Source organism: Aulonocara stuartgranti (genome assembly GCF_965226115.1).
Source record: "Aulonocara stuartgranti genome assembly, chromosome: 23".
NCBI classification, from domain to species: domain Eukaryota; kingdom Metazoa; phylum Chordata; class Actinopteri; order Cichliformes; family Cichlidae; genus Aulonocara; species Aulonocara stuartgranti.
The window spans coordinates 11,671,367-11,685,938 of NC_138958.1; the positions used below are offsets into that span (position 1 = coordinate 11,671,367).

Below are 14,572 nucleotides of genomic sequence, written 5' to 3' on the forward strand. Positions count from 1 at the left end.
AATATGTCATTTCCTGTCAGTGTTAGGCGAGGCTTTATCCTCACCAGTTAGTGATGGAAGTTAAAGTCATGTGATACTAAATGATTTTAAAAAAGAAATATTCTTATGTAAAGAAACGAAACCAGTCATCAGTCCAAGTATCGAGCTCCCTGTTCTCTCACAGCATATTTTTTAACACAACCCCACTGAATGCAAAAGCTGTGTTGTTTGTTTTGTTTTTACACCTGTAAAACAACTTATTTTAAGTTATTACAGTTTATTAGCTCTAATGCAGGAGAACAGGTAATACTGTATTTTGTGTTTTTAATAATATTTGGGCTGCAGTCTTTCACCACATGGATGTAATGCTCTCACCTCTGAGTGAATCTGATCCTGAAGAGTGGGAGGCATACAGTTGTAAACTCGCCTAATCCAGATGTTATTTCACAAAACACATTTTAAAACATCTGCACCAAAGATATTTTTACCGATGTAAAAATGGATTTAAAACATCGCCCCTGCATTCACACAGAATTGGCACTAATGAGATGACGGGAAGAACAATGCAGAATAAAAAGTGCATCACGTGTTCTTCCAAACACAAGAGGAAAAACTGTGAAAGCTCATCTGCAGGTGAGGCTCTGCTTAAGTTTTTACACAGAAAATGGAGCGCTGCTCAGGTCGATGTCCTCAAGATCACAGCATCAGCATCAGAGGGTCCAGAGAGTGATTAGAAATATTAAGAATAAAAAATGACACTCGCCCACAGATATCCACCCAAAGCAGAAACGAGTAATGGACAGTCAGAGACAGAGGAGGAGCCAAAACACTCTGTTTCATTAAGAGCTTACACACAGTTAGCCCAGACACTCTCAGATACTGTCAGTTACTCACAAATACTCACGGATACTCTCAGAAACTTAAAGACACTTAAAGATGCTGTCAGATACTCACACATACTCACAAATACTCACGGATACTCTTAGAAACTTACAGATGCTGTCAGATACTCACAAATACTGTCAGAAACATATGGATACTCTCAGGTACAAATGCTCACAAATACTCTCAGTTATATGTTATATTATATTGTATTATATTATACTATGTTACATTATATTATGTTATAATACGTTACATTATGTTATATTATTTTATGTTATGTTGTGTTATGTTATGCCACATATACTCTATACATATACTTCTATAACTAGCATCGGTTAAACTTTTTCATGATCCCCCTTTTTCAGGTAACCCAGCAGTAAACCGTTCTTCTAACAGGCGTGACCGTGAGTTGCGTGTTGTGTCTCTGTGAGGTCTCAGGTGTGGGTCAGGTCTTCCTCTCCGCTGCTCGTTTATGCACTGCAGCAAAGGCTGCTCTGCGGATCGAGTAGGCTGTTTGACGGCGCGTGCGTGATGATGATGATGCGCGTGACGCCACGGGCAGAGGCAGATCAGCGGAGCGGCAGACGGGACCCGGGCTGAGGCAGCAGCAGCATCCGCAGCAGCAGTGGCGCCACAAAGCGACTCTCCGCGGCTCTCTCCGGGATCTGGCATGCTTCGGCTCGGCGGCAGGATGTGCGCGCTCTCGGCCCTGCTCTCCGTGCTCCTCGCTGGACTTGCTGCAGCGTCCTCCGATCTGTTTGACGACCAGCTGGGCGACATCAATTACTGCAAGAAGCAGTGCGCGCTCACCATCAGAAACAAAAGCCCCGCTAAAGTAAGTTGTCCCCGGCAGGCTCCATCCCGCTGCGGCGCGCAGCGCAGACTAACGGGGGAGCCAGAGCTCACGATAACCCGCAGTGAACGTGTTTAGGTCCGCGCGAGGGCCTCAGGGACGCTTCGGCGCACTTAGGCCGAAAATGGATGCAGCTGATTTCTGTGTGCATCTTAAAGGCCAGTCGAGACGTGAACTGCGTCAGTGACCCACTCGGATCCGCTGTTTGTAGACAGGTTTACGCAGACAAGGCCAGACGGAGGGCGGCAGGCTGAGACCGTGAGGTTTGTGAGTTTCCGTGGATTACAGATTTTATATCTCGGGTGTTTGTCTCCCCCCTCCCCCCCCTTCTCCTCCTCTGCTGCCTTCAGGTGTGGTTCAGACACCCTGCAGGGCGGCAAAGGGTAGAGCTGCAAACACCCGGTTTGAAATCTGCGATCCAAAGCTCTGCGTCCATCACACAGAACAGCGACTCCAGACACGCTGTGTACGCATTCACCTTCGCGCTTTGGGATAAACAGCCTTTCCCCTCCCTCCGAATCAGCGCGGAAACGCAGTAAAGATGATGAAAAGCTCAAGGCTGTAATAAACTGGCCAAAAACCTTTTTTGTCTCGTCTATTCCCAGCGAGGCCACCAGAGGACGCTGTTTCTTTATTTGCATCAAGAGTGTGGTGAGAGGAGGATGCAGCAATGTGCATCCTCCTCTCACCACATCAGTATCCTGCAAAATTTTCATGGAGCTCGCTTATTACCATCAGCTTTCTCTGGCAGCATCTAAACGCGTCTTATAAACTGTTTATGTCAGGCCATAATATTACAGCTGCACCGTGTCATTACGAATGCCATGACCCATCTATGTCACAGCTCCTAACAAGGTTATCTGGAGTTTATCCAAGACTATAGGAGACATCTCTAATTTTGAACCCCCCCCCCCCCCCCCCCCCCCCTTCTGTCTGTTTGACTGCTAGGACTCCATAATGAACGCCTGTCACCGTGGCTGTCGCCTCTACTCCATCTGCCAGTTTGTCAATGGCAATGCTGGCTTTAATACCAGCAGGGAGGAGTGTCAGGGAGGTGAGTCAGTGTGTCAAGCTGTCCATTGGGCTGTTAGCTTGACTAACTATCTATCTATCTATCTATCTATCTATCTATCTATCTATCTATCTATCTATCTATCTATCTATCTATCTATCTATCTATCTATCTATCTATCTATCTATCTATCTATCTATCTATCTATCTATCTATCTATCTATCTATCTATCTATTTTCTTCAATGTTAATTGTAAATCAGATTGAAAAAAGAAAGAAAATCCTGAAGAGAGGTCACGAGGGTCAAAATCCATACGAAGCACAATGGCTCTTTTATCTCGAATTTGGTGTTTTTGTAGTCGTTGGAAAAGACAGGACTGGATTTGAAAATAAAATCTGGAGAGCAACATCAAAGCTCTGGTAAACACTGCGGTGTTTCCTGAAAGCTGGCAGGCTCGTTTTTGTCAGGGTGGGGGGTTTCAGGCTGTTCTCCCTGTTTGAACTGCGGTATTGAAAATCAATGATGTGATTTGCTGTCCAGACAGCAGATACCCCGGTTCCTCCTGCTTCAGTAACAGCATTGTGGAGCAAGTCGTCTCGGTTGTGTCCGTTCTTTCTGCCCTCACCTGTTTTATTTCTTCTCTGCTGACTTCCCTTTTGTGCTCATTCTTTCTTTTCTCGCTCCTTCATCTGCGCTGTCAACCTGCTTTTGCTCTTTTCCTTTTTTATATATTCTGTCATACTTCACTACTGCGCCCTCTCTCTCTCTCTACAGCATGCCAGGAGGCATATATTAAGCTGCTGGAGCAGGAGGCCTGCAGCACCGGCTGTGCCAGCCAGCCTTCCGAACCCGAGATCAAGAGAAGGAAGGTGAGAAAGAGCACTTTGCGCTCAAAGGGTGCACCCAGACACACACAACTTATAGGTGTCGGTTTAAACTTGGCACAAGTGTGTACACAGGAGACCACCCTCACTGCCATCCTGCTCTTTCTCCTGCAGCTGAAGGCCATGACTCTCCGCCCAAAGCCGCCCTCTGTGATGGAGGCCGTGTCCAGCTGGTGCAATGACATTGTCAGCTCCGCCCAGAGTTTCATTTCCTCCACCTGGACCTTCTACCTGCAGGCTGACGACGGCAAGGTTGTGGTTTTCCAGGTAGGACCAGCTGGCACTGGGAGACAGGGAACACCATAGAGCAGGGATGTCAAACTCATTTTACACTGTGGGCCACATACAGCTTTGATATGTTAGCCGAACCAGTGAAACTCCAATTTCTGTCAGTGTAAACAAGTTTAACTCCACAGTGAGATACCTTAATGTAAGACAGAGAAGCAATTTCATCAGAAATGCTGACGACTCTTAGGGCTTAAACTGTAAAGACGTAAATGTGTTTAATATGTAATTTAATTACCTCGGTGCATTGTGAGTGGCCACAGGGGGAGCTCTTCATCAGCAGGAGAAGCTGTAAACTTGTGAAAACACCAAAATTTATGTCCTTCACATAAATTCACAAAGCCAACCAATTAGGCCAGATTGATGTCTTCGCTGGGTCGATTCAGGCCCCCGGACCTAATGTTGGACACCCCTTCCATAAGCTGTATATAAAAGAATGATGTAAGGAGATAACTGCGGGTTGGATCTGACTGCAGTAGCAATGCAGGAAAATGTTCACTGAGGTCATTGATCCCACGGCAGCCACACACGTCATCACTGGCTGGCTGTTAGGAACGTTTGTTTTACTTTTCAGTTATGCCCTGAATGTGTCACCTGTAAATAAAAACAGCAGTGTGAGCATTTACGCCGCTTTTCTTACCCCGCATTCAAAATTAAGACAAACCACCAAAAAGATGGAATCCTGTTTTTTGCTTCGGTCAGATCTTCAGTCTGTTCTACAAATTTCACACCACGTGACTGGAAAGACAGAATATTTTAATTTGCATGTACACATTATCTGCACAGTATATTCAGGATATATTCGTTCATGCAGGGTCTGTTGCCTACCGGTGTTGGAAAAATATAAAATGACTACTTACAGCGATTTTACGCCTCATATGTTTTTAATTGGAGGTTAAGGCAAGCCAGCGAGCCCTTATAGATTACTGGATGAGCTCATCTCTGCTTCCTTCCCGTTAGAACTGTGAAATGTATCCTCTGGTATATACTGTGTACAGCCTGGGCCACAGCTCATTTTAGAGTCAGTGCATCTGTGAAGGTTGAGTGAACAAGGGCACACAGCGGGGTGGAGGAAAGGTGGCTGAATTCAGAGAGCTGGGTGGGTTTTTTTTCCCCCTCACTGCACTTTAATTGTTTATAAATTTCCTTTTAAATGATGTCACTTCCCCTCGCTGCCATGCATATTTGATGACCAGCTGTTGAGCTCACCTCACGATGGAAACTCACTGCAAGATTAAACAGAACAGACTACGCCGAAGAACAGTGGAAAAGTGAAAGTGCTTCTTCCGCTGTGGTGCTGATGCAGACTTTTCTGCATTGACAGCTGAGGTCATGTGTGTCTGGTGACCTTGGCTGACTTGGAAAAAACCTCTCCATTATCCATCGCCGTGCGTCTTTAGATGCAGAGTGGAAAAAAGATTCAGCATTTGTCGCGTTTTCTGTTTTTGAAAAGAGCAAATTCAGATGTTAGTGTATCTTTTTTTGTTAAAGCCAACACAGTAAACCACCTCTACATTAAAGCTAAAATAAGATTGGGTCTGTTTAACCACCGACTGCCCAGACAGATCCTCCAAAATCAAAAACCATCTCTCCCAAGTGTTTTCCCGTTTGTATAAGTGACTTCAATGGCAGTTAAAGCTACATAATTAAAGGCTTCTGTGGGAAATGATAGTATTTATGCACTCTAACGCATACACAAAGGCTTCTGTGTAACACAGAGCTGTCTGTTATGCTGAAATTCATTATTAGGTATAAAAATGTGTGTGCACGCTGGGCTGTAATTCTCAACCTCATATATGGCGATGGAGCAAGCGCAGAATATGATATTACCGACATTTCTTTTGGACTCGGTGATGGATGTTTGCTCTTTATGGCAGCGACACGCAGACTGGAGCAGCAGGGGGAAACCAGCAGGCTCCGAGAGGCAGTGAGAAAACTATCAGGCCTGTGTTTAGTGGGCAGCTGGCGAACCGCCACCAACTCGACAGATTGACTCCCCGAGTGTTGAAACAACAGAAAAAGTCGGGCTAAGGATCGGGACAGCAGAGAGGAGGGGGGAATAAACCGCTGTTGCCTGAAATAAAAATGACATGGCTGTCCATTACAGGCTGACTGTATACAGAGAGCTTTGCCTGACACCATGCTGCGAGGATAATAATATGAGCAAGCATCATAAAAACAAGCAGGCGGCTCACAGGAACCAGACAGTATACGATTCTTAGTTATTCCTACTGAAGGGAAAAACAAACTTGTAATTTTAAAGAAAGACTTGCAAAGCAGACCTCTTTATCCCTTCTCAACACCACCTTGTTGTTTTGACAGTTCAGCCCTCGATGAGGTGGCGGGAGAAGAGCGTTTGAAACAAAATGGATCGATTAAGCGCCTCTTCCAGCTGAGCCGTGGTTTTTGTTAACAAACAAATTGAACTCTGTGTGCGGTGAATAAATACTGACATAAACACGGACACAAGCGACACGTGTGCTGGATGCAGAGCTGCTGCAGGGAGCAAGGGTGTGGATGACAATCACAGTTTAACTTGGATCCCTTCTTGATGTTGATTGATCAGGACTGTGAGATGGAATGGGGGAGGTGTACATGTTTTTTTTCCTTCAAAAGGGTAGCACAATAGTCCCCCCCGTATGCATATGTTAGTGCATGTTTCCTGCATAGGCACGGTGAAATACTCTTGGCCACAGAACAGGAAGGCTCGAAATCTGAGGTACACCCTGGACAGGGGACGATAAACATCCACACACGCTCTCAGATCCACAGTTACGACCAGTTTATCTGACAAACACGTCGTGGAGGACACCCCCACAAGCGAAGCGAGAACATGCGCGGAAGAGGGAGTGTTTGCCCGGGGCACCAAACAGGCTAGGACCGCCACTGAAAATGAGTGAGAATAAACTCAGTTTCCAGAGTGACTTGCAGCGCGTCAGCAGTCCTTTGCTGCTCTGGTCATGTGACTGAAATCACTCACTAAGTTAGCAGATCACTCATTTCCAAAACAAAGTAAAGAATAAAGTGAAAATGATCCTCGATTATAGTGTCCGACACAGCAAGAGGTTTCAGATCCCGTCGAGTGTCCGAATGGATGAATAATGGGGAAGAAGACACTCCACGGGGATGTGTTGTGCTGTTAGTAGGCCTGTGAGAGTGTGCTGTTGCTGAGGCCAGCAATAGTATCGTTACAACTGACTACAGCTGCTGTTTAGAGTGGAGGGAGGGTCAGCAGTAGGGAGGCAAAATCCTCTTTTAATGAGTTCTCCAGGGGAACCGAAAACATCGCGCACGTAATGAAACACACAACAGTGCAAATGGCAACAGCAGGCTCTATGTGGGTTTAAAAAGATGTTTTTCAGAGATGGTGTCCCACTAAAAGGAGCTTTAGTGAACTTATTTCAGTGTCTGAGAGAAAAGGAAACTGAGCATGCTTGAAAAAACGAATTCTAATGACGGCGTTGGTTTCACACGACGTTAAATGCTGAAGTACGAATAAATGAACTTTTACTGAACAGAGGAGAAAGATTCAGAGTCCGGAAAGACTCTGTCGTTATACTGAGAAACTCACGGGGAGCGTTTGTAGACTGTACCCTCACAGACGGCTCTTAAAGGGCTGAAATGTCCTTGAATACAAGTTTGAATCGTCCTTCCAGCTCCAGGGCTGTCTGTGGGTAAGAATCTCAAATCTTTGTATGAAGGAGAGAAAAGAGAAGCAGGTGTTTTGTGTCCAAAGTCAGAATTTCCGCAAAGATTAACTGAATGTTAAAGGTTTTCACTATAATCGTGACCTTAAGGTGACGTAGGATCACCTGGATGCCTTCTGTGGGGTTTCTATGTGTTTGCTCTGACTTTTCTCATCGCTTAGGAGCTCCTCTGATGCTGTTTTCCTCTCCTCAGAGCCAGCCAGAGATGGAGTACTCTCTGCCCGAGCTGCAGGCTCCTCGATCCAGCGTGGCAGACAAACCCTGGCCTCAGGTCCACTCTCACACCCAGAGGCCCCACGGTTAGACCAAAATGCTCCGCACATCCATGCTTCTGCAATATCCCACCATTTGTTGTTTCAGCTAGAACTGATGTCCACTTTTTTAACTGTGTGTCAGGTGCGAGGGGACACGGGGAGAAGGGAACTCCCAAAGCTGCAGCGAAAGGGAAACACGCCGTCCAGCACCCGGAGGACCTCGCATCTGAGCACGACTTCCTCGGCTGCATGTCCAGGTGACACTGTGGAAAATCACCAATTAAATGATTTAAGCAGGGCGTTTATCATAAATTTAAATTGCTTTTACACAAGCGTTCCTTGGAGCCTGCATGAAAATGAACCTAAAGACACTTGAAACCTGTTTGATGAAGCTAATCTAGCACAGCTAACAGAGCTGCAGTATCGCGCAGTGTTTGGCAGTGGACACATTTAACTCCCCGACCTTACACTGACGTCCTAACTGACAAAGACAGCTGAACAGATGAAGTTCATCCTGTTTGCAAAACTCATAAAACGCCATTTAAAACCACAGAGAATCAAATAAAGTGATTCTTTCACTAAACGAGTTTCAACATGCAGAAAAATACCTCTCTGATTCTTTGACTTTGAACTTTAATTGCATTAACGAGATGCTATTTAAGTCTATGCAACATCTGCAGCGCATTTATGTATAATTTGGCGATCTTCTCGGTCTTTCTGGCCCACCTCATTCTAACGCCCTCCCCTGCTCCCCCGCTTCCTTCTGCAGACGTTCTGGCCTTCCACGGTGGATTTTAGCTGCTTGTCTCTTCCTGTCTATCATGGTCATGCTATGGCTCAGCTGTGCCAGCCTCGTTACCGCACCGGAGCAGCACATCAAGACACAGGTACACATTTGGAAAAGAAATGAATCAACATTAAATCTTGAATTCTGCTCTGCCTGGGTGGGCAATGCACCTGTGTTTTCTAATCTCGGAGCTCCTTAAGGACACCTTTAAAGTAACACAAACCAAACAACAGCCCACTTCTGTCTGAGTCTGGATTTCATTCCAGGAAGGCGGCATAAACATTGCTTTGATATCTGATTCTTATCAGCATTTCCCATCCACAGCAGCTAGCATGTCTTCTCCCGGTCTTCCCTTTCTGCTCATCCAATCCATTAGTCGTTAGTGAGGCGCACTTCATCTGCAGCCTGTCACAGCCTTAAAACATGCTACCAGGCTGGATCATCACAAGCATGTTTTGTGCACTCCGGTGTCTCACTTTGCTTTGTTACTGAACATATCTCAGCCACACATACAAGTTTTATTTGATTTATTTATCTGTTGATAGTTTACACAAGTTGTAATTATGAGTAAATAAAAGCTGCTGTGTATGCAAACATGCTGTGAATGCACTGGAGGACGTACGTCGTGACGAGTTCTTCAGTCTTCTCAGAAAGCTTTAAAGAAAAGGGAATGTTTCAAACATTAGATAATCGCAGCATTACCAACTTAGACTTTGAAGAATTTTTTATATATTTGACTCTGATAAACTGGGAATACACAGATGTGTGTTTGTCAGGTCTCACATTTTTGTCCTGGATCCTCAAAAATCCATGAAAAACAAAGCAAAACAGGATACAGGTAGAAATCTCCTCTTTCCATCGCTGAAGCTGTCGGCTACTGTCAAACCTCAGACGTGTGCCTTCTCTTCCCTTTAGAAAAAGGAGCTTTTAAATCACAGCAGTAAACAAACGCTTTCCTAGAACTGTCAGTTTATCCACGCCATATGGTATTATGTGCCTTTAAAAAAAAAAAAAAAAAAAAATTCTTTGTATCTTTTTAGCTGAGTATCAACGGAGATAAAGAGTTTCTGGAAAACGCCCACAAGGTCAACCCGTACCACCTGAGTCCCGTCATCGCCGTCACCGTAAAGCAATCGGAGGAGAGCCAGGAAGCCGGGCCGCTGCCGGTGAAGGTCGACTTGAACAAAACGTGCGTTTAGGATGGAGAGCGGCTGTCTCGCTTCAGCGGGTGACTAAACTCTGAGGCTCGTCAGAGAAGAGGGGTGGGGTGAAAGAAACACATTACGATGCTTACTCCATCAGCAGAATTTTAAAGAAACATATTCTTAAGAGCATGGCACCCTCCATCTTTTAAAGTGATCTCACACAAACATCTAGCTCGTGTCAGTCAGTTGGGTTTTTTTCTGTGTCAGCTCCACCTGTCATGCATTTCATTACTTTGTACAATCCAGGTTTCGTCAAGCGAGGTCGTTCCCTAATGGTTAGCCCGCTCATTGCTTATTGATGAGTCTCGTCTCCGAGCCACGCGCGAGACAAGCAGAGAGGACAGACCGCAGCCGAGAGCGCTCGTGTCATTCGTCAAGTGTGGACAAGAAGACAAACGCGGAGCTTCATCTTAGATTCAATTTCCCTCGTTCTCAGAGAGTTTGGATTAATTAGTGGCTTGCTCACAGCAAAGAGGGAGAAACAGCTCTGAGAGGAAAGGAAGATGAATGAAAGGTGAGCGAAACACTCTGAGAGTAATCCCTCGCAGTTTATGATCCGTTTACTCAGTCAGCACCGTGATCTGTGCAGAAATGGCCTCGAAATTGAGATTCGCGTCTCGGCAGCGTGAAACGGTTCTCAGGTGAGTGACCCTCGCCGGGTTCAGAGGTACAAAAACAGCACGTCGGCGTCTCTCGTCGCCTCAGTCCCGTGTGTTTTCTGGATCTTTGTCTTTTCACACAGCTCGAATTAAATCTTAAACCGGACGCCGTCTTTAAAAATGAGCAAAAATCGACCTTAATTTATTTTCTCCTCGTTATATTCCGAGTCATCAAAGTGAGTTACCCGTTAGTGTTTTTGCAGTACCATGTACAGTTCAGTCATCATGCAAATGTAATTAGTCTGTATGTAAACTACTGTAACATCAGCTAGAGAGAGACACACACACAAAGACAGATCACACCTGTTGCTATATTATTAATAATGCTATTGTTATTATTATGATGATAATTATTCTGTTATTGCTCTTCTATCACTTCAAGACTTCATAGCTGTTATATGTGCTTTCTAATAGCTGACTATTTTGTATGTCCTAGGAGCACATACTGATGGATTCCCTCTGTAACAGTGTGTAATGCAAAGCTTTTAACACAGACCTTTGTTATTGAGCACAGTCGCAGTCTTAGAAAAGATTTTCTGTTTTCCTCTCAGTGCTTTAGATGTCCTGTAGCGCTCTCTTTTAATCCAGGCTATGTAGACAAAAAAGCGTGCATGCAAGTGATTCTTTGATAGTTTATCTTAACCGCTCGCCACTACGGCACAACTCTACTGTAGACTTGTGATTTTTTGTGTTCATATTACTGTAAACCTTGAATAGAATGCGTAATAACGAATGACAATATCCTCATGATATACAGGAAGGACTCTTAATAATAATTTTTTAAAAAGCCATCCGATCGATATCTGTGCCGGAGGTATGCCGCAAGGAACGTGAAGATGGATTTCAAACTGTATTGTTTCCTTTTTACTGATCTGTTAATTTTCAATGAAACAATACAACATGATGAAATAAAGTGTTTTCATGGTAAGCGTGATTTTTTTCATTCCTATAGAAAACCTCAGACAAAGCGCGCACTCGTGCGTGCTTGTGTCAGCGTGTGTGTGAAGCTCGTAAAGACAGAAATAATATCAGGCTTAACGGTAGCATGGAGAGCAGAAGATTAATGGCAAATGGTCCGGTACTTATATAACGCTACACTGAAATCACATTCATACAGTGCTTTATTCTAAGCCTTTAAGCACTTTCTAACCGTGACGCCGCACACGCAGTCCAGTGGGTGCTCTGGGGACCATTAGGGCTTCAACGTGCAGACTGGAGGAGCCGGGGATCGAACCACCAACCGTCCAACCTCCTCTAACTTCCGAGCCACAGCCGGACACACTACACAGATTATTTCAGAAGCACCCAAACACAGTAAATGAGCACATGAACGTCACTCACATGTGTCGCTGCTGAACATGTCCCCCAGCCTGAACAGAGCGGGTGCGGGCGAAAAGGTCATCAGGCTGAAATGTTGTTATTCACTTTTATACGGCCAAGACAGGCAGCCCACCTGAATTCATTATTCAGTCACACTAATAACATTTTTAAATAAGCTTTAAAATGCTTAAACCTTATTTAGCTTATAAGCTAAATTAATCTAGTAAATAATTTGTTTTCAGTTTCCAACAAACAGGAAAATTAATTGACTAATCATTTTGCTATTTTGTCATTAGTTTGTTTAATATCAAATAATTATTTTTGAAATGTATATATTTTTAATAGTGTATAATATCATAAGAGTCGATAACAACTATGTTAAATTATGACTTTTAACTTTTCGTGTATTATTTATTTTTATGTTAGAGTTGTTTTATAATATATATTTTTACTGATCAGTGAGCCCATTCTCAGCCCCAGTGTGTAAAAACCACACTCACCATACAGCAGTCATTATTTCCACCTGCCTAATATTGCTGCCTCCACTAGTCTCCAGCTGTGGTGCTGTGGTGTCAGCTGTGAGGTGAAGCCTCCGTGGATCCAACTTGTTTGTCCAGCACATCCCACAGATGCTCGACTGGACTGAATGTGAAGGATGTCAACACCTCAAAGTCGATTTTGTGCTCCTCAATCAATCCGGAACCATTTTTGCTTTCAGTGCATTATCCTGCCAAAAGAGACCACAGCCATCGGGGAGCACCGTTTCCATGAACGTTTGAGCGATAGCAGCTCATCTACCAGGTAGGACCACCCGGGCCGGCCTTCGCTCCAGTGAGCCTTGGCCGCCCATGACCCTGTCTCTGGGTCGCCGCTGTTCTTTCCTTGGACCTTTTAATAGACACTGACCGCTGCAGACCGAGAACACCCCACAAGACACCATACTGTCAAACGCACTCAAATCCTCACACTCGCCTATTTTCCCTGCTTCGAACATCAGCTCTGAAGACAAAATGTTCACTTGCTCCCTGATGTGCCCCGCCCACTCACAGATGAAGAGATAATCCATGTTATCCACTTTACCCGTCACCGGTCGTAATGTTATTCTGCTAATAAAAGTGACAACAATGAACCAGGACACCCCACCTGGCTCATACTCACTCACACAACTTCTCTTAAATAAACATTCATTTCATCTCTATAATAGCCTTCGAAACGATGTTTACACCATTAACCTTTTTATTAATCATCTGCAACACTTTATGAAAATATGTTGATAGATAGATAGATAGATAGATAGATAGATAGATAGATAGATAGATAGATAGATAGATAGATAGATAGATAGATAGATAGATAGATAGATAGAATTTCCACTGACAGGCTCTCTTCATTGTGTAATAACTATTTCAGTCCACTTGGTGGCAGCAGAGGTTTGGTGGGAGGGTGATTATAGGACTTTCTGCTATTTTTAAAATCCTGAATCCTGCTCAAGCTCATTCATCTAAACGTGAGTGGGATTATTTTTAAGATTCTTAATGCTACAGAGAAAAGAGGTTGTATTTAGTTCTTTTCACATCAGACACTCTTCCTTAGAGAATACTCCTGTATGTGAAGACAACTCTATATAACTGTGCCATTACGAGAGGACTCCCAGGGGTAACCGAGTATTTCAAAATAAAGCTACTGGGACAAAGTGCTGAGAGAAGAAAGGATGCATCTACCTGCATTCACCTGCAGGAGACAAACACATGCAATGAAGTTCTTCAGCTCAGTCAGAAGAGAAGAGAAGAGAAGAGAAGAGGACATTTTCTTATGTGTCTCTGTCACAGCATCAAAAACAGACGAGATACATTGAATTCATAATCAAACACCACAAAACAAGGGCAACACAACAGAGCTTCCAGTGCATGTGTCCAATTAGCATAACATGCTGGATGGCTGTGTGAAAGACAGACAGACGGAAGGAAATATCAAAACATGCCTCAGCTGTGACACATAATCAAAGGGAAGAAGCTTCTCTACACGAGGGTGTGATATTACACCACCCAGTGATGTTTTGGCAGGATACAGTTTGAAGTGGGTGGTGGTGCTGCTGTCACTGGTCACCATGCATGGTGTGTCTGTGAAGGCAGCGCTCTCTATTAACACTGCCGTGCTTGTGTGTGCCAACAAGTGACGACAGGTAAAACAGGCCCGTAAGTGAAGGGAATCAGAGTGAGTTAAGATGAAGACAAAGGCAGGGGCCGGGAAGGTGAGGATGGAATATTCTGGGAGTTTTCTTTTGTTTTGTCATATGAGCTCAACTCCTCAAGGTGCAAGGTGCAAATCTGTGTCTTTAACTTCACACTCAGCCATCCAGGAGACGGATTAAAGCTCAGATCTGTCGGCCATACATTCAGACACTTTAGGTAAAGAGAGAAAAATTGCCTGCTGTAGCACCACTCCAGGAACTTGACCGAGCTGGCCTTCGCTCTGTGTGCACTGAATGATTTGGCAGCGGTGGGATCTCACTGATAACAAACTGGAGAGAGTGGGGGAGAGAGGTTTTCTGTGAGTGAGACTATCAGGTCTGGTTAAAAATACATTTTTATTTATTTTTCTGTCTGTTGACGAAAAATAAAGTAACGGATTGTTCTTTTCACACAGACGCACTGACTCATTTAATGCAAATGGGCACTGCTGTCTCACTCTCGCTCTGCACGCCACAATCAGGCCTTCCGTGTGGACGCAGGGAAAGATAA

At 44.4% G+C, this 14,572-nt stretch overlaps 1 protein-coding gene across 1 annotated transcript; it reads left to right on the forward strand.

Moving 5' to 3' along the window:
- Nucleotides 1–1,283: 1,283 nt before the first annotated feature.
- On the forward strand, nt 1,284–11,439 carry tmem59l (transmembrane protein 59-like). Its single transcript, XM_082524362.1, has 8 exons — nt 1,284–1,699; nt 2,666–2,771; nt 3,505–3,599; nt 3,729–3,881; nt 7,800–7,905; nt 8,003–8,117; nt 8,630–8,747; nt 9,688–11,439. Exons 1-8 carry the CDS (start codon nt 1,535–1,537, stop codon nt 9,844–9,846), a joined length of 1,017 nt encoding a protein of 338 aa, XP_082380488.1. The 5' UTR covers nt 1,284–1,534; the 3' UTR covers nt 9,847–11,439.
- The last annotated feature ends 3,133 nt before the right edge of the window (nt 11,440–14,572 follow it).

Excerpts from the sequence above, each read along its gene's own strand:
- tmem59l (XM_082524362.1), top strand. The coding sequence starts at position 1,535 with ATGCTTCGGCTCGGCGGCAGGATGTGCGCGCTCTCGGCCCTGCTCTCC. Across the intron at positions 8,118-8,629 it reads TTCCTCGGCTGCATGTCCAG|ACGTTCTGGCCTTCCACGGT; the intron begins GTGACACTGTGG and ends TTCCTTCTGCAG. Across the intron at positions 8,748-9,687 it reads AGCAGCACATCAAGACACAG|CTGAGTATCAACGGAGATAA; the intron begins GTACACATTTGG and ends GTATCTTTTTAG.